Raw genomic sequence first — 24,495 nt, 5'->3', positions numbered from 1 at the left:
TTCTGGCAAACAGAAACTACACTTCTTCAAGGTCAAACCTGCAGCCTTTAGTCTGTTCGAAGACGGACTGTATGTCTTTCAGATGATCCGCGACAGAGGAGGAGTAGATTATGATGTCATCCAGATACACAAGACAATTTCTACCCCTCAGATCTCCCAGGACAGTCTCCATCAACCTTTGGAAGGTTGCTGGAGCWTTCTTCAAACCAAAAGGCATGACTTTGATGGAGTACAAACCAACAGGGGTGACAAAGGCAGTCTTGTCCTGACTAGCGGGATCCATTGCCACCTGCCAATAGCCACTGTTCAGATCCAGATGACTAAAGATAGATGCTCCTGCCAGAGATTCCAGTATGTCATTTATGTTTGGTAGAGGGTAGGCATCGCTTTCTGTTATGGCATTCGGCTTCCTGTAGTCCACACAGAATCGTTATCCACCATCTTTCTTAGGAATCAGGACAACCGGAGAAGCCCGTCCGGAAAAAGAAGGTTCCACAATTCCATTCTCCAACATGCTTTTGAGCAGTTCATTGAGAATTGCCAGTTTGGCGGGGGACAACCTGTAGGGACGCTGCTTAATAGGGACGGGTATAGATTTTGTGTTTGAAGATGGTTGTACGGCCGAGTGTAAGAGTGCAGACCTCACTGTTCATGTCCAACATCTGGGAGAGCTGCCACCTCTCATCATCCGACAGACATGCCTGTTCCACTGCTTGTTTGATGTAGAAATCAGCATCAGGTTTGCTGTTGCTCTCGGATAGAAGGGAAGGTACYGCGGTAATCAGGGTGATAGTTGGGTTCTCSMACTTCACTGGTGGAACATGTTTTTGTCTTTGTCTCTTTATATTTTCTCGGTCTCTGACTTGACCTTGTCCGGACTGAATAATGTAGCAGGCTCCAGCCTGAAATCAGTGCATTACCAGGTTGAAATGGATGAGGCTGGGAATAGTCAGAGTGCAGCCGATAGGATGGTTCAGACATCGAGATGGTCAGTCCACTGAAGAACAGGAAGTGTAGCCCAATGACTACAACCTTATATAGACACGTGTGTGTGTCTTTCCAAATCATGTCCAATCAATTTAATTTACCACAGTTGGACTCCAATCAAGTTGTAGAAACATCTCAAGGATGATCAATGGAAACAGGATGCACCTGAGCTCAATTTCGAGTCTCATAGCAAAGGCTCTGAACACTTACGAAAATAAGGTATTTTGGTTTTGAAATGTTATTACATTTGCWAAAATTTCTAAARCTGTTTTTCACTTTGTCGTAATGGAGTATTGTGTGTAGATTGASAGGGGGYAGAAACTATTTTAATACATTTTAGAATAAGGCTGTAACATAAAATGTTGAAAATGTCAAGTGATCGGAYTACTTTCCYAGTGCACTGTATAGTTGATTTTATTCAAACAGTGTGTCTATATATGGAAAAATACATGTTTAAAAATTTTGYCCAATCGATTGGTCAAAAGAACCAACAACTCTCGGTCGACCAAGATTCGGGGACAGCCCTAACTTGTTATGTCTATACGTGACGGCGAGCTTCGTAGGGCTATTTATGTTTGGTGTTTGTTTTGGTCATGCTTGTATATTCGATCTGTCAAACCACAAAACATAGCTTGTGCGTGCAGTGAGTCAGTTTACTTGTTGCAGCAATCAAGGATCATTTGTGGGTAAGGTAACGATGGCTATATGAAGAGAATGTATCACACTGCTTTGGGCAATAATACTGAATTTATTTGGTATTGGCCACTAGGTTCCCTGCAAGAATAAGATTTAAATCTGATCTTATTTTAGACATTTTAAAATGTAGATTTATGACATTTTGGATTACATGAAGTTGACTATCCAGCTATCATAATGTCTTAGATTCAATCACTGGGCATATCTTGGTTAATCAGCCATGCTGTGTTGGCCATACAATTGTCTGAACTGGAATTTGACCCAGGTACCACTCTTGTTCCCTTTCTGCTCCCTGTACTGGTCCCTCAGCCCATGTGATGATGTTGTCATCTGTTCCGGCTGTTCCAAGAGGTGGTCAGCAGATACCCGGCACCATGTCGGTGGGTCTGGTGGATCCATGCCCCCAGCTTTCCCAGTTGTACCATGAACAACTGTCCACAGGGTGCAGAGAGACTAGCAAGAACCAGAAGACTGCTGCGGCAGGTGTAGGACCTCTGATGACCATGTCTCTCAGACCAGCAAAGAGCAAAGCTAGAAATGGTCATCTTGGGATGGACTCTGGTGGGAGAGAGCAACAGATCCCGGTGGAGCACAGGCAGAACGCTTTGGGCTCAGTCTCCAGTCTAAGAGGTCATGTCTATGGGACTGCTGGCTCTGCCGACTTCAGAAGAGCAGAGAGACCAGTGTCAGACCAGGTTTGGAATGTGTGTCTTGTTCTTAGTGTATGCTTATGTTTCTGCATGTGTGTCTTGTGTAAACTTGTGTGTTGTCATTTTCAGGTCCAAGGCTTTCAAAGACCCGGCAACAATGGCAATGTCTTGGTTAATCCAAAACAACTAGGTAATGTACCATTGTTGATCTCAGTCTGTTGCATAGAAACAGCAGTGATGACACTACATAGTACAGACATCAGATGAGTCAAGGAGGCGAATCAGTGAATCTAAGAATTTCATATGAGCACTGCCAAGGTTTTAGAAATGCAGTTCCCATTTGGTCATTAGCCACCATGCGAAATCTCAAACAGTGCAGCCAAATCCTTCAGCTACCCAAACCAAACAGCCTACCAGTCCCCACGCAGCCTCTCACCTATCTGTGACTGTGCGATCTGTACACAGAGCCTACCTCCAGAGCCTCAGCCGGGGCCTCGCCTCCGCTTCAAGCCTGCCCGCCTGGCCCTGCTCCCCCGGCCGGCCCCACAGGTGAGCAGCTGGGCATCCTGGAGCGCTGCCTGGCACCCCACCAGGCAGAGATGAAGCGGCTGCTGACGGGTGCCCTGGGCACCCTGTGCCAACGGCTACAGGTGATGGAGAGGAGGATGGAGGAGCTCTACGAGCAGGGAACCAAACACGGCAACAGCCTGGCCCTGCTCAACACCCAGGTGGGCCAGCTGGCGAGAAGGATGACCGCCACCACCAAACAGGACTTGTCACCTCTCCATGGTCTGGGTGAGTTAAGGCTGACGCGCTAAAGATTAGAAGGCACCACACTAAAAAGTGTGTGCATGCTCCCTTGTTACATTTTATAAAGTCATTTTTAAGTGTTAAGATGAGTGTTACCGATTTATTGGAGGACCAAAAAAAAAACAATACCAATTTAATCTGCCGATTTAAAAAAAAATATATAATAATAATAATGACAATTAAAACAATACTGAATTAACACTTATTTTAACTTAATATAATACATAAATAAAATCAATTTAGCCTCAAATAAATAATGAAACATGTTCAATTTGGTTTAAATAATGCAAAAACAAAGTGTTGGAGAAGAAAGTAAAAGTGCAATATGTGCCATGTAAAAAGCTAACGTTTAAGTTSCTTGCTCAGAACATGAGAACATATGAAAGCTGGTGGTTCCTTTTAACATGAGTCTTCAATATTCCCAGGTAAGAAGTTTTAGGTTGTAGTTATTATAGGAATTATAGGACTATTTCTCTCTCTACGATTTGTATTTCATATACCTTTGACTATTGGATGTTCTTATAGGCACTTTAGTATTGCCAGTGTAACAGTATAGCTTCCGTCCCTCTTCCTCGCTCCTACCTGGGCACGAACCAGGAACACATCGACAACAGCCACCCTCGAAGCATGCAGAGCAAGGGGAACAACTACTCCAAGTCTCAGAGCGAGTGACGTTTGAAACGCTATTAGCTAACTAGCTAGCCATTTCACATCGGTTTACACCAGCCTAATCTCGGGAGTTGATAGACTTGAAGTCATAAACAGCGCAATAGCTGCTGGCAAACGCACAAGTGCTGTTTGAATGAATGCTTATGAGCCTGCTGCTGCCTACCACCGCTCAGTCAGACTGCTCTATCAAATCATAGACTTAATTATAACAAACACACAGAAATACGAGCCTTTGGTCATTAAAATGGTCAAACGGAAACTTTCATTTCGAAAACAAAACGTTTATTCTTTCAGTGAAATACGGAACCGTTCCGTATTTTTATCTAACGGATGGCATCCCTAAGTCTAAATATTGCTGTTACATTGTACAACCTTCAATGTTATGTCATAATTATGTACATTCTGGCAAATGAATTACGGCCTTTGTTAGGAATAAATGTCTTCACACAGTTCGCAATGAGCCAGGCGGCCCAAACTGCTGCATATACCCTGACTGCTTGCACGGAACGCAAGAGAAGTGACACCAATTTCCCTAATTATAAGAAATTCATGTTAGCAGGCAATATTAACTAAATATGCAGGTTTAAAAATCTATACTTGTGTATTGATTTTAAAGAAAGGCATTGATGTTTATGGTTAGGTACATTGGTGCAACGACAAGTGCTTTTTTCACAATGCGCGTTGGTTAAATCATCACCGTTTGTCGAAGTAGGCGCATCGATTATATGCAATGCAGGACACGCTAGATAAACTAGTAATATCATCAACCATGTGTATTTAACTAGTGATTATGTTAAGATAGATTTTTTTTTTATAAGATAAGTTTAATGCTAGCTAGCAACTTACCTTGGCTTCTTGCTGCATTCGCGTAACAGGCAGGCTCCTCGTGGAGTGCAATGAGAGGCAGGTGGTTAGAGCGTTGGACTAGTTAACTGTAAGGTTGCAAGATTGAATCCCGGAGCTGACAAGGTAAAAATCTGTCGTTCTGCCCCTGAACAAGGCAGTTAACCCACCGTTCCTAGGACGTCATTGAAAATAAGAATGTGTTCTTAACTGACTTGCCTAGTTAAATAAAGGTGTCCAAAAATACCGATTACCGATTGTTATGAAAACTTGAAATCGGCCTTCATTAATCGGCCATTCCGATTAATCGGTCGACCTCTAATACTGACACACATAGGGTATGAAAGGCTAGGTTGTTGTCTGTGTGCTAGATGCTGCTGTGTTTAAGTACTTGATTGAATATTATTTTGTTGGTGAGTAATGTTTTGGTTTCWTGTGTTGGTACAGGAAAGGAACCAAGAGCGCTGAAAGAAGAAAAGTTGGACTTCACCAAGCCGTTACCACATGGTCCAAACCCTTCATGCAATATGGGCTGCTCTGGAACAGACAAGGGGAGCCTCACTGGATGTKAATGGAGGATGGCGACAACATTTTCACCTAGCCACAGTCCGGCCCGGCGCTGTGAACACAATGAGGGAATAGGTGGGGAAAGGAAAYGGACAGAGTTAGGGCACTTCTTATCCTCTGTCGGAAAAGAGGCGGTCACAGAGGGGTGCGTACAGGGAAACTACTCCCCCATGTCGGACTTTGAGGATCTGGACAAGGAGCTGGCTGACGAGAAGGGGCAGGACGCTCCCACCTGGTTGGTCAATTCTGCCCTGGTGGACACAGAGTCTAGTGARAGRCAGGAAGTGACCCTTTTATCCCCTTCTTGGAAGGCACAATCTGGGGACACTCAAGTGAACAGGAGAGGGAGTATGGAGACACATCCACGCCCTCCTCATATACACGTCCCCACTCAATCACAAGGCCAATCCAAAAGCACTGAGGTCCCAACGTGTCCAATTCCAAGTAAGGGTCAGACTATGGCTGCATTTTCTGAGGTGGTCCAGTTGAGCCCTATAGGAGCTTGCTCTSTGTTGGKACATTCCGTTAAATTCGTAGGCTCATCTAGGTCCGAGCACACAGGTAGAATAACTCCTACTCCAACTTATTTCCAGCAAAGGATCACCAGCCCACCTCGCACTGACCACACGGCCTACACTCAGTCCTCCAAAGAGGCAGAGAAAGACCGGAAGCCTGAGKGGAAGAGGCGGAACAAGAGGGAATCGAAGGGAGACCCGGTTGGTGAGTTCGACTCCACTGCCACCATGTCCATCAAGGGTAGCTTCTCCGCCCAGGTACAGGACCAACCGCAGGCTGGTGTGGGCAGGGAGACAGCCGATGAGAGGCAGTGGAGTCAACAACACGAGAGGTTTGTGGAGAGTGTAAGGGTGTCATACGGCGGACAAGAAAATCAGACTCTTAGATTAACCGTACCTACTAATCAGCAACACTCTCCATTGTGCKATGCCCAATTTAAATCTCCAGACCGACTATCATCATCACCATCAGGTTCAGTCTTTGTGCCGTATTCCCGGTCTCCACCATTGACTGGCTACATGGACCCTCAGAAGGACAAACAAGCCCTCCTGCCCTTCCATTCTACCAGCCCCTCTCTGGACACCTCCGTGGCCTCCAAGTTCCCCTCTCCCCGAAATGGCTCTTGTAAATCTCTCATCGTTGGTGTTCAATCCACCCACCACGAGTGCCAGGCCCTCCTGCTCCAGCTGTCGGACACAGCTAACCACCTCATAGCTGCCAGCCCCTCTCCGGAGCTCCCTTCACCRCCGGATGGTGGTCAAAGCAGACGGGGGAACCTCCCGCACTTCTTCAACTCCAAGCTCAAGCGCCACTGGGATAAGGACCGGCCCTCCTGTAAGAAGCGGCAGCTAAAAGGCATTAGAAGCACTGGTGGCGCTCTAGCCATGACTCTCCTGGAGCTGCAGGAGGAGACGTTGCAGRACCACTGGCAGCCACTGGTGATTCTGGGCAGCCCAGTCTTGCTTCTTTCCCCCCTGCAGCTGGCGTCCCTAGCCCAGACCTTCTCCCACTGCTGCAGCAAACTCCTGAACGGAGACACCTCTACCCTGCAGCGTGGTCTCTCTCGCCTACTCCGCACCACTGGCCAGTTCCCCATGTCCCTCTTCAGCCAGATGGGCTTCTCTAAGATCTCCAAGGGGGGTCTGAGCACTGTGCTGGCCGCCTCCTCCCCAACCTCCTTCCGCCACTGGTTCAGACACAAGTGCCCCGCTCCCCTCATGAGACTGTCAGCCACGGAGGTGAAGGCTGTGGTGTGTCAGATCATGGAGTCGCGGAAGAAGTACATGCATCTTCCCCTGCTGCCCCTCAAGGACTYCACTGGCCCTCCTGGCCTGGACAATGACCACAGGTCAGTCTATAATGTGATATTGACTTGTGAAAATGGCTTGATGCTCTGAGATGAGGGATTTAGAGGTAGCGTTTTGAAGAAACTCATCTGATTTCTTGTTTGCATTTGTAGTTATGCTCGGCCTTGTTGTCAGGATACTTCCTCTAGCAGGAATTATAAACTGGGTGGTTCGAGCCCTGAATGCTAATTGGCTGATAGCCGTGGTATATCAGACTGAATACCACGGGTATGACAAAACCTTTATTTTTACTGCTCTAATAACGTTGGTAACCAGTTTTATAATCGCAATAAGSCACCTTAGCRYTCAGTGGAGGCTGGTGACTTGAATAATTGAAGAGGATGGGAGACCCACGGTATAGGCGCCGAATGCACGGAGGCGGCAAAATGTGTCAAAATCGGCAGACTAATTATTTTAACCTAAAGRATTTAATAAAGACGTTTATAGTACAATATTATGGGGAATGAGAGCAGTGCTTGAATGAGGCATGAGTTGAGGTGTTCAGAGGCTTGACCAGTGCAGGACAGGATTTGACTGAGAAGACAAAAAAACAATAACACAAGAGACTACACAGTTAGACAAAAGAGCTAAGAATGAGTTAGTCTAAGCAAGGTAACATCATTGATGTGTAATGTGTTTTGTCTATGTGATTGACTCAACATACAGTAATGAGAGAAAATTGATATGGGTACTCTTGGAGGGGAAACATTCAATGTGCCAGTGGATGAGCGGCCACATGAGACGTGGCTTCAGTTAATGTCAGGAAAAGTTGACAATGGTAGTGGAGTGGAGTGGTCATCACCTCTTAATCAGGGAACAGGAGGGGACTTAGCTGTAAATACAAATAGCAGATACATTATTTTACAGCTGCACCATRGTAGGTTTGGACAACGAGTTGTTCTATGAAGTTAAACTCAGACGTCTCAAAATTCATAGTCWKAKACAGATTACGCATCTCGCCCACTTGACAAATCAAAGTATCCCAAGAAACGTTCCTGAATAAAGCCCTGATCGTCCACATACGATGACTGACAACTGCAAGCAGACTGGTGGCACCATAGGTCCCAGAGTGGTTGGGCAATTTTTACCCCCTGGTACCTGGAGTTTTTCCTTATATATTAACCTAAGTAGGAAATCTCTGGACCCTGATAAGGTATGGCAGTGATTAATCAGTTGTAAAAAGGTTTTATATGGGCTATGATGCGACCAMTTTTTCCTCGTGGCCCTTGGGAGGATGAAAACCCTGTCAAACTGCAGCTACCTTACATGTGTTCATATACATTACATTTAGACTAGATTAGGATGGGTCTTTCCTCTACCCTGACACATAGACAACAACTGATAGTCAATAGAACTCACAGGGCTGAGCTTTATGCGTGTTTGCATCATGCAGGCCTATTCAACTATAGACCTTGTAAAAAATGGACTTACATCTGTCATCACTATGTTGATTGATTAATTCCAGTTAATKATTTTGGATTCAAAACGTATAGGCAGCCTAGCCAGCCCAATTTTGAATATAAACTAAATTTGATCACATTCACATTTTCTCCCGACACACAAATGGACTATAAATACAAAACGTTACCAATTAGTTTACCCTGACCAGATGGACACCATGGTGCTAGCCCAGACAGTGATGTTGAAGTTACTGTAGACCCTCTGGGCTCCCGAGTGGCGCAGCGGTCTAAGGCACWGCATCTCAATGCAAGAGGCGACACTACAGTCCCTGGTTTGAATCCAGGCTGTATCACATCCGGCCGTGATTGGGAGTCCCATAGGGTGGCACACAATTGGCCCAGCGTCTCCAGGTTTTTAAGCCTTGAGACAATTGTGACATGGATTGTGTATGTGTGCCGTTGAGGGTGAATGGGCAAGACGAAAGATTTGTGTCTTTGAACGGAGTATGGTAGTAGATGACACACACCGCTGCTTCTGTCAAGAACTGCAACGCTGCTGGGTTTTTCATGCTCAACAGTTTCCCGCGTGTATCAAGAATGGTACACCACCCAAAGGCTGTCTCTTATACACATCTAGATGTGTATAAGAGACAGGCCTCCGAGTGGCGCAGCGGTCTAAGGCACTGCATCTCAATGCAAGAGGCGACACTACAGTCCCTGGTTTGAATCCAGGCTGTATCACATCCGGCCGTGATTGGGAGTCCCATAGGGTGGCACACAATTGGCCCAGCGTCTCCAGGTTTTTAAGCCTTGAGACAATTGTGACATGGATTGTGTATGTGTGCCGTTGAGGGTGAATGGGCAAGACGAAAGATTTGTGTCTTTGAACGGAGTATGGTAGTAGATGACACAAACCGGTGCGCCTGGCAAGAACTGCAACGCTGCTGGGTTTTTCATGCTCAACAGTTTCCCGCGTGTATCAAGAATGGTACACCACCCAAAGGACATCCAGCCAACTTGACACAACTGCATTGGAGTCAACATGGGCCAGCATCTCTATTGAACGCTTTCGACACCTTGTAGAGTCCATGCCCCAACGAATTGAGGCTGTTGAAAAGGGAAAAGGGGGGGTCAATATTAAGGTGTTTTTAATGTTTTGTACACTCTGTACATTGCATCCTTTACTGCTTTTGTCAGTGGCATCGCAAATATAAACACAATGTTGTAATCATAGCAGTGGGAAGATTTGTGGGGATGCGGCGACTCTTTCGCCGACGGGGGGTGCAGAATTAATTTTTTTCACCCACACTACAGGCTATATCATTATTTAATTTTGGGATTTATCTAGTAATGAAGATTGTTAGTTAATTCTGATTTTTGAGCAGGTGCTTCAGCACACCTACCTCCTGTGACTATGATTGTAACGGTGCACAACCTATGAATTTGATCAAAAATACTTTTTCTAACAGTTGAACTGTTTTTCTCRTTCCTGTCCTGCCCCAGCAGCACATCTCTCACCTCTCCACCCACACAGCGATGTAGGGTCAGACTCACCCCAGAGCGGGCCCTTTCCCAACCCAGAACCAGCCACGGGGACAACCCCAAGACCATGCGTCTGGATAACCAACCTGAGCCTGTACCCAGTCTTGCCATCGCTGCTGCCAACGTCAAATACCCAGGTCTGCATGGGCATGGCTGCAGCCCATCCAGAGAGGTGAGCCTGCCATATACAGTAACTGTACACGTCGAACACTATACTCTTAGACTGGGCTTTGTTTGGTTGTACTACACGAAGGCTTCTACTCAATATAGGTGTGGCTCTGATGCTGTGTATTATCCTTACAATTTATTGGGGCCATGCTCAACAAACATTCCAGCAGATTTTAGCGAAATCTCAGTTGCAGTGTCTGCAGTCTCGCCCTGGTCCTAAGGGGCCTGATGAATGTTGTGTGACAATGGGAACACCATTTCGGTGTTGACTAATGAGGATGCTCATCTTCTCCACGGAGAGAGATGCGTATCTTTTATTCCCTTTGAGCATCATTCTTTTTCAAAGAAGTACCTCTTCCCTTGTTTTCGTACAAACTCTTGCAATCCAGCTAGTTGTACCTCTCCCATGTGACTTCTTTGCCATATTAAAATACAAATATTTTCCGGTTCTGTGACCCTGTTCACTTTTTCTTTCTTTCTGTGGCTCTGCAGGGAGGTCTGTATGAGGCGAATGTGGGGGCCCAGCCAGGCCAGCGCTCCAAGAGGGTATCCCAGATCCGCATTCGGAAGACTGTTCCCAAACCAGACAACAACCTCACGCCCATGGGCCTGCCCAAACCAAAGAGGTGAGGGGAAAAAKCAGTAACTAACAAAACAATGGGAATATTGATTTTATAGGGGCTCGTGTGATCACACAGATTGCCAATAGTAAATACTTAAGTCAAGCTGGAAGACACGTCTGAACAGGGCCGTTATGTCGAACTAGTAGTTTGATCAACTATCCTCCTGTGTCTCAACTGTGTTTGACATGTTTTTATTTGTGTGTACATTGCATCAGACTGAAGAAGAAGGAGTTCAGCTTGGAGGAGATTTATACCAACAAGAATTATAAATCACCCACTCCCAACAGGTCAGCCATCATCATCTGTATTATTCAAACTGTACCTTAAGTTGAACATGACAACGCACAGTTTATTGAAACACTTTGTCAGTCAGTAGGCTGTTTTTAAATGGGCATATCTACTGTAGTCTATACCTCTCATCGCTGCCCAGAGATCTCACCTTGCAGCCAGCTTGGCTCATGATATTAGACCTGATGCTTGCCTTACTTTATACATACTTTATATGTACACGGTGGCCACATACACGTAGTGTTCGAAACATTAGGAACACCTTTTTCAATTAGTCAAGGGCTTTGGTGATTASTTGGCTAATTGAATCAGGTGTGCCATTTTAGGGCTACAACACGTACACTGAGTGTACAAAACATTAGGCGCAGCTTCCTAATATTGAGTTTCACCCCCTTTTGCCTTCAGAACAGCCTCAATTTGTCAGGGCYTGGACTCTACAAGGTGTCAAGCTTTCCTCATGGATGCTGGCCCCATGTTGACTCCAATGCTTCCCACYGTTGTCAAGTTGGCTAGATGTCCTTTTGGTGGTGGACCATTCTTGATACACATGGGAAACTGTTGAGCATGAAAACCCAACAGCATTGCAGTTCTTGACACACTCGAACTGTTGCACCTGGCACCTACTACCATACCCCGTTCAAAGGCACTTAAATCTTTTGTCTTGCCCATTCACCCTCTGAATGGCACACATACACCATCCTCGTCTCAAGGCTTTAAAAAACGTATTTAACCTGTCTCCTCTCCATCTGCACTGATTTGAAGTGGATTTAACAAGTGACATCAATAAGGGATCATAGCTTTTACCTGGTCAGTCGGTCATGGAAATAGCAGGTGTTCCTAATGTTTTSTATTGCCCCTTATGTGTCCTCTGCCAGTGCACTCACCCTTCTCTAAGGCACTGAAGAATCTCTCTTTGTCTTTCTCTCATTATGCTCAAAATGCAAATMTTATCCTTGATATTCTTTTATCATATGGTTCATATTTTCTTTAGTATATGGTTTATCATATTTTTTTTACCATACCAGGAGCCTAGAGACCATCTTCGAAGAGCCCAAGGAGAAGAACGGATTGCTGGTCTGCATCGGCCACCAGAAGAGGAAGCGCGTGCTGGAGTTCCCAGACTTCACACTGCCGCGCAAACGAAAAGCCAGAGCCAACCTGCTGCCCCTGCGCGCGAAGGGCCCCAGGGGCCGGAGCCGGAGGGGGAGGCCTGACGATTCCGACCTAGACATTATGCTCATCGAGAGGCTGAGCGAGCTGGAGGACTTCTTCACCTGCCAAGGCCTGGAGGACTGAGCAGTCCCTCAATACCCCCTCCTTCACATCCAAATGCGCAGGCTGTGTCCCAAATGGCACCCTGTTCAGCATATAGTGCTCTACTTTTGACTCGAGCCCACCGGGTCAAAAGTAGTCTCATTTGTGACATGCTACACATGCATTGCACGCAGTTCCTCATTCTCAGTTTAAGTTTTGTTAGTCGCACTTGAAATACCCAGCCATTCACATTATTGTTTTATAACTGCTAGCATTTGAAGAGCTAGAAAAGAGCAAAGGCAAACRGCGCCACTGGCCAGCCCAGGCGCATTTGTTATTGTTTTTGTTTTGAGGAAATGAGCATTCGGCATCGTTAAAAATAAATATATTTGAACACACCGTGGTGTTCTATTGCGCATGCAGTGATGTCCGGGGGGGGCAGCAGTGTTCGTTGTTTGAAGTAAAGTCTTTGTTGTTGTAATATCGCAAACGGACGTTGCACCTTCAGCGCTATGGATTKCAGCTTTAATGCCTTAGTGGAAGTTTAAACTCAATCCAGCAAATCAATTATTTTGTTGATAGACAATGAATAGTGGTTGAACAATAACTGTCTTCTTAGGAACTAATAATTGAAACTGAGAATTTGGAACACTGATACCTAAATGTGTGCGTTCGTTCACACACATGCACACACATGAAACTTTTTGCATATGAACACTGTAGACTACACAAGCACATGGACGACAAGTTCACCAAACCATACCTGAGCACTTTCCTTCTTACCTTATTCAGACCATGTGACCTGTACTGGGAAAACTCTGGGTTATAGTTAAGGCCCAGAATCTTTGTTAGTCAGGTGGTCACATGGTCAGGAAAAACTCTTGTCCTTAACCATTTTCCATTTGATGGGGGTGTTTGAGGAGTTCAAGTCATGTGCACTGAGTGGTCCGTGCTTCTAGTACAGTGTGGGCTGTGTTGTGTGCCTGTAGTTATTTTCCTAATTCCTATTGCTGCTATACCTCCTACCTAGTATATTGCTAAATTATATTATAAATGTTATCTTAAAGTTCAGAACATACGTTTTTATTTTTTAAACCACGTGATCCATAGTCATATTCAGTGCATTGGGAAAGTATTCAGATCCCTTCCCTTTTTCAATATTTTGTTACGTTACAGCCTTATTTTAAAATGTATTAAATGTTTTTCATCACACATCTACACACATTACCCCATAATGACACAGAAAAAAAACAGGTGTTTAGACATTTTTGGCAAAATTATAATATAAACTGCCTTAGATTGGAAGGCCTAACCTGGTTGCCAGATCTGTTTATACTTCTAGCGTTGTCATACCAAACAGTCTGGCCTTAGTGCAATCTCATTTTCACATTGCATAATGACTGTCAAGATATGTTTATGCTTTAGCAATATCCTTATCTGGGAACCAGGCTGTAACTATTTGTTGTAGTGTTTGCTTACCACTTGTGCATTTTGTTATGACAGCATTTGTTATGAAACACTAATTTCAGGTGAATAATTAGAGTTTTTGAACTGTGGTCAGTCATCATTACATATCAGACAGGTCTTGGTGCGGATTGAAGTGGAAACGTTCAGCTCCGCAGCCACACACACATTGACATAATCCTCTCTTGAATTGTTCAGCACAAAATGAAAGTGTCATTATCTGACAGTGATCTAATGGGGTTAGTATTTAACGCCCAAATAATACTGTTCATACTTTTCTTAAGGTTTTTAATTTTTTCAATTCATTTTCTTTTGTATGGTTACTTTCTAAGAGAGCCCTCATGTGGATTGCGATCATTGTTTGTATACTTCTCTGCTACCCTGGACCTTTTTGCCAGTAGCTTTTCTTGTGTGGCAGAAATCTTCACTTATTGACCCCCCAAAGAGKAAGASCCAGACCCTGTGAAGTGTTCTATTGCACATTCTCTCCCATCCTCTGACCTCTGCTCTTTAGGCCAAAGACTGAATTGTAGAAACAAATTATTTGAATTTAGCTGTAGCAGAGGATTATTTGTGATTTCATCCTCTGTTAAAAGTGATGGGTGCTTACTGCGGAAATGTATCTCAGACTGAAGGTTAGTATTGTCAWTTATTGTAATATATTTTTATGAATAAAATGGTATTGAAATGTGTCGTTTCTTAATTGRTTTAATGTGCTTAGAACTGATTTGTTTGTCTGAAACCATTGCTCTGTTTGAGGAATCTAGAAGTGAGACCATTTCATCATGTATTGTAAGCAGTCTATGGACAAGGTATGACAGCAATCCATGCTTTACCTGGCTGCTGTTGTGGTACAAATCCAATGTAAATCAGTGCTACCTATATTAGCATTTTCACACGTCATGTCCAAAACATTCTAAAGTATGTTAAATTGATTGTGTAACTCAATGAAGTTACAAATCATAGATTTGGACATTAAGTGTGAAAATGCTAAAAATGTAGTGCCTTCAGAAAGTATTCAGACCCCTTGACCTTGTCCACATTGTTAGGTTCTAAAAGGTATTAAATAGTTTATTTTCCTCATCAATTTACACACCATACCCCATAATGACAAAGCAATAACTTTATTTTATTTTTTGCTAATTTATAAATAAATAAAAATCACATTTACATAAGTATTCAGACCCATTACCCAGTACTTTGTTGAAGCACCTTTGACAGCAATTATGGCCTCAGGTCTTCTTGGGTATGACGCTACAAGCTTGGCACCTGTATTTGGGGAGTTTCTCCCATTCTCTGTAGATCCTCTCAAGCTCTGTCAGGTTGGATGGGGAGTGTTGCTGCAAAGCTATTTTCATCTCTCCAGAGATGTTCGATCGGGTTCAAGTCCGGGCTCTGGCTCAGCCACTCAAGGACATTCAGAGACTTGTCCCAAAGCCACTCCTGCGTTGTCTTGGCTGTGTGCTTAGGGTCGTTGACCTGTTGGAAGGTAAACCTTCGCCCCAGTCTGGAGTACTGAGCGCTCTGGAGTGGGTTTTTATCAAGGATCTCTGTACTTTGCTCCGTTCATCTTTGCCTCGATCCCTCCCAGTCCCTGCCGCTGAAAAACACCCCCACAGCATGATGCTGCCACCACCATGCTTCACTGCAAGAATGGTGCCAGGTTTACTCCAGACGTGACGCTTGGCATTGAGTTGAACCTTGGTTTCATCAGACCAGAGAATCTAACCTTTTGGCAAACTCCCTGACCAAGACCCTTCTCCCCCGATTGCACAGTTTGGCCGGGTGGCCAGCTCTAGGAAGAGGCTTGGTGGTCCCCGGATCTGTGCCTTGACACAATCCTGTCTCGGAGCTCTACGGACAATTCCTTTGACCTTGTTGGGGTTTGTTCCTTGTCAATCATTGGTGAAATTAGCATTATGACAATATCTTTAATTAAATCATTCAAAAACCTTTATTAATGTAATTGCAGACAGCATGTTTCTGAGTAAGTTCTGCAAAATAGAAAAGGTCCCAAGTTGCTTTTATCAAGCCTGAAGTCCAGCCTTAGTGATGTCACTGCCTATGTCATTACCTTTTACACATGAGACCAAAACCCTACACAGCTATATAAACAAGGCTTTTAGTGTTATCTAAAAGCTTAGCAGTAAATGTCCAAGTTGATTTATAGTGGAATGTCTGACTAGTCTCCTATCTCTTACACTCCCCTGCAGAGTTCTGTCTTCAAAGTCACACATTTCTCAGACAGTTTCTTCATAAGAGGCAGAGAGCCTAGAAAAGTACTGTGGAACAATATTAAACCTCAATGTATATATATTGTTAATCTGTAGTCTAGGACCCTATAAATGTAAGGAGGGAGGGGTCTTATAACCCCTCCCCTTCTGTTAATACAACATAAGCATAATCAATTATTCTAATACATCAAACATTTGGTACAGCCCCAATTGTGAACCTCTAAAATGTTCCCCTTTGAGACTAATTAGTCTCACAGCTTCAATCATAATATTTTCCTCTGAAATCAAATAGATTAGGCAAATCCCCCGGATCCATTTGATCCCAGGGATGGCCTGCTAAAGGGAGAAATAACTCCTGAGGTTCCTGGAATGCTGGTGGGGGTGGGGTGAGTCTGTCTATACTCCCATTCCTCCTGAGTCCTGGGAAGAACCACACGAGTTGAATAAACAATGGGATTAAGAGAAACCAGAAATGCACCAGTATCATTTTCAGCATGATTTGTATCAGCTTCCACCAACACCATCATTCCAGCATGTTCATGAGCAGTTACAGTCATTTTCTTACAAATATAAACAGTAACCAAAATCACCAAACCTCCCACAAGTATAGGAATAAACAATGAAAAGAGTCAACATAACTTTTCCCATCACATTTCCAAATGTAGCATTAAACTAGTCACCAATTTTGTCAAACCAGATTTTTCAGATTTTGAGAGTTTTACTAAGATCAGCAATCTTATCAATTATTGCAGTCATATTCTCAGAGGAGTCAGGGAGGAGCATAACACAATTTTCAGGATCAATAATACCTAGTGCGTTACAGTGTCCTCCTTCCTTCGCCAAAAGATAATCTAAAGCAAACTCATGGCGCCAGACTACTGCGTTCAGATTTTGGACATCTAATGAGAGCTGGCTAAATCCTCAGATTGTTAAATTCATATGGGCCTGTAAAGAATAGGTTAAATTGTTTACCCACTTTCCTAGTACAGCCACACCCCAGGAGGGTATGACTGACATACCAAAAATCTCACCTGGGTGTAGGACATGACCATAGGCTTCCTGATTGTCTGGGATGAGTCGTTTGGCAAGCTGCAGTACCACAGAGTTTGTTTTACCTGTCTCATTGAAAAGATCGGTGACCTGAATTCTTAACATGTACATTTCTGTTCTCCCCAAATAACAACATCCCGCCCATCCAYGAGGTAAAGTGAGGTACRCCTTGTCACTGCTACCCACATCCARCCAAAAGGTGCTCCCATGCCTTCCTCTATCCTGGAAATGTTTACACCTGTCACCTGTTACTGTAAGTCTCATGCCTTCCTCTATCCTGGAAATGTTTACACCTGTCACCTGTTACTGTAAGTCTNCCTGGAAATGTTTACACCTGTCACCTGTTACTGTAAGTCTCATGCCTTCCTCTATCCTGGAAATGTTTACACCTGTCACCTGTTACTGTAAGTCTAACACACTAAAATCCCCTTTAGCACAGTTTCTCCGATCACTATACTCTTCTCCCAGTTGACCCATATATTCATGACAAGCTCTAGTATCTCCCATATCTTCCTTCTAACACATTAGGTAAGTTTGCTCCCTTCTTGTGATCACCCCAACATACCTGTGTCACATAATCCCCAAATGTTCAACAGTCTTTCTAGCCAAGCACTTTATTATATCTAAAGCAACAACAAAACACAAAAGTGGAAGTGGAACAATCATGGCAGACATGAACATCATTACCTTACCCATCACGTTTCCAAATACACCCTTAAACCAGTGTCCAATTTGGTCAAAGATGGTGTTGTCAGCTTTTCACAGAGTACCTCCTAATTTAGCCAGGTCATTTATAATAGCTGTCATGTTGTCAGAGGAGTCAGGAAGCAACATGACACAGTAATCCTCATTGTTTATTCCAAGGGACCTGTAGGCCCCTCTGTCTTTAGCCAATATGTGCCATTTCGTCTCTGGTTACTACTGCCTTCAAATTCTGCACATTTAGTGACAACTGAGTAAAACCCTGTACTATCAAATTAGTAAGGGCCTGCATGGAGTATGTCAAATTGTTAATCCCCTTACCCTTTACTACAACTCCTGCACCTGGAAAGATTACTAGGGCTGCCATCTCWACCTGAGACAGCACATGTCCATAAGCTCCATTATTTTGAGCCACTGCTCTTTTAGCTCTGCCAATCGATTTGAAACTAATTTGCAGTGAACTGTTCAGCAGCTCAGAAGCAAGTAATGTTGCTGCTGTCAGTTCAGTTTTCCCCAGATAACAACACCCTTTCCATCCCAMGGGGAGGAACATGTAGCCAGTACCCCCACAGATCCAGAGATGATCCGGAGGTGTCCCCTTGCCTTTGCCTATGTTTGACATATTTACACTAGTTATCAATTGTTGCCCATCCAGTACATCAAAACTACTGGTATCCGTTTTTAGGCCTGTGTAAGAGAGGCAATTAGTGGTGTTTCCTACATCCCCAATCCCTGAGTTGCAGATACAAACAGGGGGAGTTATTGTGGGTTTTAATCCTGTCAACACAACATCTCCTTTATCATTTAGGGGCTTTACACTACCAGTCAGATATTCTCCCCATTGTACTTTTGGAGGTCCTATGCATTTAATCAGCTGGGAATTGTTACCTGGTTGTACGCTAGGAACCTTCTTCTACCTTGGCCATTTAGTCGCAATGTGCCCACCCTCCTTAAATTCTTTAGCTGCATCTGAACTATTACCTATTGTCTTATTGGATACTCCACCTTCCCATGTTACTTCCTTCCCCCTAGTGACCAACATTAGAATAGTATAATTGCTGTTTCTTTGTCGAACCCTGGTATTGTTCCTTTGCATAAAATGGAGTCAGTACCAATTGGACAGAATGATTCTGGATGTTAATATCTGAGTTTCCCACAGAAAGGCTGTGGAGGTGGCTTTATGGAAAATCATTACCCATGTGCCAGATGTGTTCCCCCTCCCCTGTAATCCTATGTATGTCACTGTTTCCACCCATTTATTATTCTCCACATCCCGGTCCAGAAAGGGAACGGGTAGATTTGGAGAGCAATAAATACCCTGATGTGTGTTTCCATGGTTGTGATTTTCTTGTTTCACAACCATAGTGTGTGTGTATGATGGTTTCCCCGACATCTGATGARTCTTCAGGTTCTGTGGCTGAACCCTCTGTTGGTTCTTCTGACCTTTGGTCTCGGCCTTCTGCTCCTGTCCTTTGGGTCGGACCTGCTTCCTCCTGCAGATGTTCTCGGGGCCCTGCTCTCCCTCCCTCCAGTCGCTCATCCATGGCTTCCACTCTGGGAGGTGCTTGCAGTGGGAGAGATGATGCTAGCCGMACCTCTCCTCTAGCCGCAGGGCTGTTGGTGTTACCATGGTTACCTGGAACAGACCCATCCATCGTGGTTGGTTCCATTTTCGCTTGTGGACCCCGAGTTTCACCCATTTTCCAACGTTTATGGGTAGCTCGTCAGGGTCTTCACCTGGGATTGGTTCTGCTGCTTTCCTAGTGTGAGAGTGGAGAACTTACAACAGAAGTCAGTTCCTTCATGTACTCAAGATGGTCACACTATATCGCAGTTATGTCTGTCTGTCGGTCAGTCATAGGTCTCACCCCTGGGGTGTTCATTGGTCGTCTTGTTAACATTTCATAAGGTGTACACCCAATACCTTTGTTAAGGCTGCTGCGCATTTTCATGAGGACAAGAGGTAATCCCTCTACCCATGTCATTCCTGTGGAGTGGCATAGTTTGACAAGGGAGCCTCTCAGGGTCCAGATTGGACCTCAGTAAGTTACTAGTTACTCCACGGTTGATAGATGGACACAKACTTCTGGTCAACACCCATCATTTTGGCCATTTGGGTAACCACATCTCCTGTGAGATGGGTCCCATTGTCTGCAGACAAACCTCAGGCACTCCGAACCTGAGCATAAATTCCTTAACTAGCAATTTTGCAACTGTTCGCGCATCACGGATGGTTCCACCCACCTGGTAAACCTGTCAATTATCACCAGGCAGTATATTTTTCTTTCTTTTCGCTCTACCATGTCTATGAAATCCATAGCTAGGTGGACAAAAGATCCTTTTGGAGGGGGGAACTTCCCTGGTTGCAGTTGAGTTCCCTTGTCTATGTTATATAACAAACATGTCGCGCAACGATAATTGAACTGTTTTACGTGCCGATTCAAATTTTGGGTCAAATTTTCAAACATTCTCCTCCATTCTCCTCTCATATCCCCCTTTGACGAATGGCTCACTTCATGAGCCAATCGGCAATTATTAAAGATCATGGTTGATGGTAAACAGGGCATGCCATACAAAAGATATAGCAACAAGCCAGACCTAGGACAGAGAGCACACCCTCTCTCCCTCCACACTTGGTGATTGAGAATATCAGCCTGCTGCTGTTTCTCAAGATCAGTAGTTTCAGATGACACAAACGACTAAAAATAAAATGCATGTGTGTGACAACGGGAAACAGCCAATTTGGCCGCCTCATCAGCTATGCTGTTACCAATTCTAGTATTATCATACCAAACCGTGTATGCCTCAACCTTAACACTAGCCAATGTGTTAGGTTTTCACATAGCTTCAATCAACTGTTCAACATAAGGTCTGTTGTGGGCCTCCCGGGTGGCGCAGTGGTCTAAGGCACCAGAGACTCTGGGTTCGAGCCCAGGCTCTGTCGCAGCCGGTCACGACCATGGGGCGGCGCCCCATTGGCCTAGCGTCATCCGGGTTAGGGAGGATTTGGCCGGCAGGGATATCAGTAGTTTCATCTCACACTAGCGACTCCTGTGGTGGGCTGGGCACAGTGCACGCTGACCAGGTCGCTAGGTGTACGGTGTTTCCTCTGACACATTGGTGCGGCTGGCTTCCGGGTTGGATGTAAGCTGTGTTAAGAAGCAGTGCGGCTTGGTTGTGTTTCGGAGGACACATGGCTCTTGACCTTCGCCTCTCCCGAGTCTGTGCGGGAGTTGTAGCGATGAGACAAGACACTAACTACTAAACAATTGGATACCACGAAATTGGGGGTAAAAAAAAAACATAAGGTCTGTTTTTAATAGATTTGGAGAGCAAGAGAGTTTACTAATAGGCGTGTGCCTGGTATTAGTAAACTCTCTTGCTCTCCAAATCCCACACCATGACAAACAAATCCCAATAGCATATGCTGAGTCTGAGTAGCCTTCCCTTCCCCCAATTCACAAACTGTAATAAATCTGTCTGTTGCGCTGATAAATGGTCTGGTAGGGGCCGTATAACCTCAATATCACCTCCCACATCTACTACAMCAAATCCTACATGTTTCWTCCCTGTGCTTTGATCTATATAAGCAGAACCATCAACGAACAGCACCATGTCAGAGTCAAGCAGAGGTTCATCAAACAAGTCTTTGTCCAGTACACATTCCTGGGCTGTCCAGATGCCCCTGTTATTTGCTCAGGGAAGCTCCAACAACTTGTTCAGGTTTGCATGCCCCAACTTCCCACAGGTCCAGCATTGAGTGTTTGTCCAGTCACGAGGGGCTCTGGTGGGCCCATATCCTCTTCCAGTCCATGGTTGTGGTGAGCCTGTAGAAACAACTTGAGCAGATGTCTAGGGTCTTCCAGTCTGTTCCTTTTTGTAGAGTGAGTTGGGGTGGTGAGGGGAAACTCCCTCCAGGAACTGTGCCTCCGTTTTCTTCCAGCACCATCATTCCCATCACAGTTTCTGATACAAGGGCACTCTTCATCCCCTTCTTTTTGTCKATTTTTCTTGTCTGAATTATCTCCTWGACTAAATCCAACCTAGTCTTGTTGAATGATCCAGCCATTGGATATCTATTTTCTCCTGCCATCTCTGTCCAGACATGCCATTTCTCAAAAGTGAATGTAAATTCCACAGCAGGAAACATCTCTTGCATATATTCAACAGGCGTGACAGGCTTCATTGCTCCTATCTCCTCATTCTGGTTTGACTGTGCCATTGTTCTCCGGCTTTTTATTTAGATAGTCTGCGTGTAATGTGTTTTCCAATTACTATAGGGCTATTCTAAAGRGGGTGTAATATGTATGAATATGCCTATATAAATTCCTCTCTATCTCCTTTCAGTGTGTGTTAAATAAGAGTGGTTGATACTGTAATCCTAATTATATTCTCAATTAATCCAGGCTATATATAAATGGTTCTCCTAAACTCAAATATATTTCACACACGGGCCTCACAGAGAAACCCGAATGCCAGACTTCAATTCCTAATGTGATATCTTAAGTGTAGAGTAACAGTAATATGTTATACACCAGTGCCCCCTGCTGGTGATAAAATCACATAATKACTTTTAATGAAAATTTCCACAGAATTTCTTCGTATTTCTTTTACTGGTATACTAAGGGTTGTACATTTCCAATACTATGGTAGGAAAGTGTCACTAACAAATACGTTCAACCTTTTAAWCAAATAACTTCTGTCCTAATCCTAATTTTTTTATCCACCATCGGGCCATTACCCAATAAACCCCGRRCTAATCCACAGACAAACAAACAATGAAACATATAACGCACTATTCATAAACAACTCAACTCATTCACTTGGTAAATTTCACACAAAATTACCACTATTCATAACAAACTCAACTCATTCACTGGGTAKCTCTACAAAATAAAAAAATAACTAGTATCCAACAAATAAAATGAGGTGATTAACGCTGAATCACCTCTGCAAAACGAATTAGTATTTAACTCATAACCGGCCACCRCTCCGTAGATAGGGCATGCCTCAGGTAGCCTCGTCAAACCACCTCTGCAAAATAAAATAACTAGAAAAAAATTTAAAATTAAAATCATCAAGCTTTCATTTCATTCATCCTATATTGACATCATGCATTTCACCAATAGCCCGTTACGTAAATTTACCAAATTAAGATCCGACTATGTCATATTCAAAGTGTATGTCTAGAATTTAAATTGAGTGAGGTGCCACACCAGTGAATGCCAATTAAATACAGACTTAGATTAAACGGGTGTCTGCTTACCTTTTTAAATTTGGAGCTCTGGCACATGGTGTGGAATCTCCTCCAACCGGGGGTTGACACTCACTCCTGGCTAGCTCACCAAATGTTGGGGTTCGTTCCTTGTTCCTTGTCAGTCATTGGCTCATTGGTGAAATTAGCATTATGACAATWTCTTTAATTAAATAATTCAAAAACCTTTATTAATGCAATTGCAGACAGAAGTTGACAACAGGAACATAACGCGTGTTTCTGAGTAAYTTCTGCAAAGTAGAAAGGTCCCAAGTTGCTTTTATTAAACCCGAAGTCCAGCCTTAGTGATGTCACTGCCTACGTCATTACCTTTTACACATGAGACCAAAACCCTACACAGTATATAAAAACCAAGGTTTTAGTGTTATCTAAAAGCTTAGCAGTAAATGTCCAAGTTGATTTATAGTGGAATGTCTGACTAGTTTCCTATCTCTTACACTCCCTGCAGAGTTCTGTCTTCACAGTCACAATTTTCTCAGACAGTTTTTCATAAGAGGCAGAGAGCCTAAAAAAGTACTGTGGAACAATATTAAACCTCATAATGTATATATATTGTTAATCTGTAGTCTAGGACCTATAATGTACAGGAGGGACCCCTCCCCTTCTATTAATACAACGTAAGCATAATCAATTATTCTAATACATCAAACATTTGGTACAGCCCCAATCATGACCCCGAGGTGAACCTCTAACAAGCTTATGGCTTGGTTTTTGCTCTGACATGCACTGTCAACTGTGGGACCGTATATAGACAGGTGTGTGCATTTATAAATCATGTCCAATCAATTGAATCTACCACAGGTTGACTCCAATCAAGTTGTAGAAAAATCTCAAGGATGATCAATGGAAACAGGATGTACATATTTTGCGGATGTAGCGAAATGCTTATGTTCCTAGCTCCAACAGTGCAATAATACCTAACAATATACGCGAATCCCAAAAATGTGATGTCAGAGTCAGGAATATAAATGTATATGATTGTGTGTACAGACATTATGGACAGTATATTAATAGAAAAGTTGTGTACAGCATTAGTTGTATAGAATGAGCCTTGTCTAGAATACAGTATATACATATGAAGTGGGTAAAACAGTATGAAGTGGTCACTTTAATGATATTTACAATGACTATCGGCAGCAGTTTCTAAGGTGCAGGGTTGAGTACCGCTCTCTGGAGAACCCTGCCGTTGCAGACAGTGCAGTTTCTGTACCAGGCGGTGATACAGCCCTACAGGATGCTCTCAATGGTGCATCTGTTGAAGTGCGTGATGGTCTTAGGGGCCAAGCCGAATATCTTCAGCCTTCTGAGGTTGAAGAGGCGCTGGTGCGCCTTCTTCACCACACTGTCTATGTATGGACCATTTCAGGTTGTCAGTGATGTGTACGTCGAGGAACGTGAAGATTTTCACCCT

General features: G+C 43.9%; 1 protein-coding gene and 1 long non-coding RNA gene across 6 annotated transcripts in view; one reads left to right on the top strand and one right to left on the bottom strand.

Annotated features, from left to right (window-relative positions):
- Positions 1–14,525, top strand: part of LOC111963930 (uncharacterized) — a 36,014-nt gene extending 21,489 nt beyond the window's left edge. For 3 of the 5 annotated variants that reach the window (XM_023987524.2, XM_023987522.2, XM_070443560.1), the window contains exons 2-9: positions 1,993–2,387; positions 2,463–2,523; positions 2,799–3,128; positions 5,103–7,086; positions 9,988–10,198; positions 10,687–10,820; positions 11,033–11,104; positions 12,131–14,525. In XM_023987524.2, the coding sequence (XP_023843292.1) occupies positions 2,001–2,387; positions 2,463–2,523; positions 2,799–3,128; positions 5,103–7,086; positions 9,988–10,198; positions 10,687–10,820; positions 11,033–11,104; positions 12,131–12,401 (3,450 nt within the window). In that variant the 5' untranslated portion in view covers positions 1,993–2,000 and the 3' untranslated portion in view covers positions 12,402–14,525. The remainder of the gene's footprint in view (positions 1–1,992; positions 2,388–2,462; positions 2,524–2,798; positions 3,129–5,102; positions 7,087–9,987; positions 10,199–10,686; positions 10,821–11,032; positions 11,105–12,130) is intronic. The other 2 variants (XM_023987526.2, XM_023987525.2) reach the window with 2 other exon arrangements.
- A 2,789-nt stretch (positions 14,526–17,314) lies between these two features.
- Positions 17,315–23,501, bottom strand: LOC111963929 (uncharacterized). Its single transcript, XR_002877310.2, has 2 exons — positions 17,449–23,501; positions 17,315–17,407 (listed from the first exon to the last, which is right to left on the bottom strand). It is a non-coding gene; the product is annotated as an uncharacterized lncRNA (long non-coding RNA).
- Between the last annotated feature and the right edge of the window lie 994 nt (positions 23,502–24,495).

This window comes from Salvelinus sp. IW2-2015, linkage group LG5 (genome assembly GCF_002910315.2).
Source record: "Salvelinus sp. IW2-2015 linkage group LG5, ASM291031v2, whole genome shotgun sequence".
NCBI lineage: Eukaryota > Metazoa > Chordata > Actinopteri > Salmoniformes > Salmonidae > Salvelinus > Salvelinus sp. IW2-2015.
The sequence above is the reverse complement of the archived record's forward strand: the minus strand, read 5'-3'. Positions and strand labels throughout refer to the sequence as shown.